This window comes from Cyprinodon variegatus, unplaced genomic scaffold (assembly GCF_000732505.1).
Source record: "Cyprinodon variegatus isolate N-32 unplaced genomic scaffold, C_variegatus-1.0 Scaffold665, whole genome shotgun sequence".
In the NCBI taxonomy this organism is placed as follows: Eukaryota; Metazoa; Chordata; class Actinopteri; order Cyprinodontiformes; family Cyprinodontidae; genus Cyprinodon; species Cyprinodon variegatus.
This window is the reverse complement of record NW_015151118.1, coordinates 346,837-348,136: the sequence shown is the minus strand read 5'-3', so window position 1 is coordinate 348,136 and position 1,300 is coordinate 346,837. Positions and strand designations below refer to the sequence as shown.

The 1,300-nt window shown below is 46.0% G+C and overlaps 1 protein-coding gene across 1 annotated transcript in view; it reads right to left on the bottom strand.

Moving 5' to 3' along the window:
• The window catches only part of kcnd1 (potassium channel, voltage gated Shal related subfamily D, member 1), a 60,593-nt gene that overhangs the window by 13,239 nt on the left and 46,054 nt on the right, over nucleotides 1-1,300 (bottom strand). Inside the window, exon 4 of the mRNA XM_015393963.1 lies at nucleotides 215-377. Within this exon, the coding sequence (XP_015249449.1) occupies nucleotides 215-377 (163 nt within the window). The remainder of the gene's footprint in view (nucleotides 1-214; nucleotides 378-1,300) is intronic.

Sequence of the window (1,300 nt, the reverse complement as noted above, 5' to 3'; positions counted from 1 at the left end):
GGGCTACTATATTTGGGCAAAAATGGCCGCTCCCAGACTCAGTGATCGCGATGAAAAGTATGATTTTATTTCTTTCTGATTAACGCTAAATTCATTAAATCACCACAAACTTAGTTTTAGGTATAAATAATGATCCATTGATTATTCCTTGCTGACCGGACTTCTCCTATAAAGCCCGGTCCAGATGTGTCTGAAAACAGAGATGCATGCAGACCTGCTGGGCTCTCATCTTGTCAGCTCTCTGGTTCTGGTGGTAGATCCGGCTGAAGTTGGACACGATGACCGGCACTGGGAGGGCGATCACCAGCACGCCGCTGAGAGAGCAGATGGAACCAAAGATCTTCCCTGCGATGGTGCTTGGAACCATGTCACCGTACCTGCAGCAGCAAAACACAACGTCAAGAACCAAACAGGCTCTGGGCTGGACCGGCAACATCAGAACCTGTCCGTTTCAATTCTATTCAGTTAATTAATATAGCGCCAGTCAGTTCAGGAGTCCAAACTAAAGAACTTTAGTTAGTGAGTGAGCAGATTTCAGTTATAATCATTTAAATAATAATCAATGATTGGTTTTAGTCGACCTCAACTTCTACTACAACTTCCAGTTAGTTTCCTAAATATTCATAATCTGCAGATAAAATTGCTCAACAGCGAGGATCTAAACTGTAGAGTAGGGATCAGCGCGGGACGGTGGAGCAGATCTGAGGCTGATGAGGTGCGGCTCTCCGCTCATCCACCTGCTGCTGCAGATTAACTCAGAGCTTCAGGCTCATCTGAGCTGCTAATCCTCACATCTCCACCTTCAGCTCTTAGACCTGCTGCTATTTCTGGAGACGGGTTTGATGATGAGCGGCTGATCTGTTTGTGGAGTTTCATCCAGGATCAGAAACTTTTGGGTTCACCAAGTTCTTCATGTTCAGTAGAAGTTCTGTTTCGGGTCAGGAAGCCTCAGTCTTTGCTGTAATCAGCTGGACAATCATTAGAAGCAGATAAATCTGGATTATTTTCTTCGGTTTATTCTGATGGACATCTGAGTGTTGAGATGTTGGCAGCTCTGCACCTCCAAGGAGACCATCTACCTCCTCACCAGCAGAACCTGTTATCTCCTGATCTCCACCAGGCTGCATCCACTGGTCTCCATGGTAACAACAATGTATTTTTGGGTCAGAACCTGGACCTAGCTAGCCTCGTGAGACCATCCTGATCTCGCGAGTTTTCAAGGTTTCGCTTTTTTTCCCACTTTTCCCCGATGTATTCCAGCATCCAGCTGCCATGCACGTGGGCATTGTCAGTTTCACTA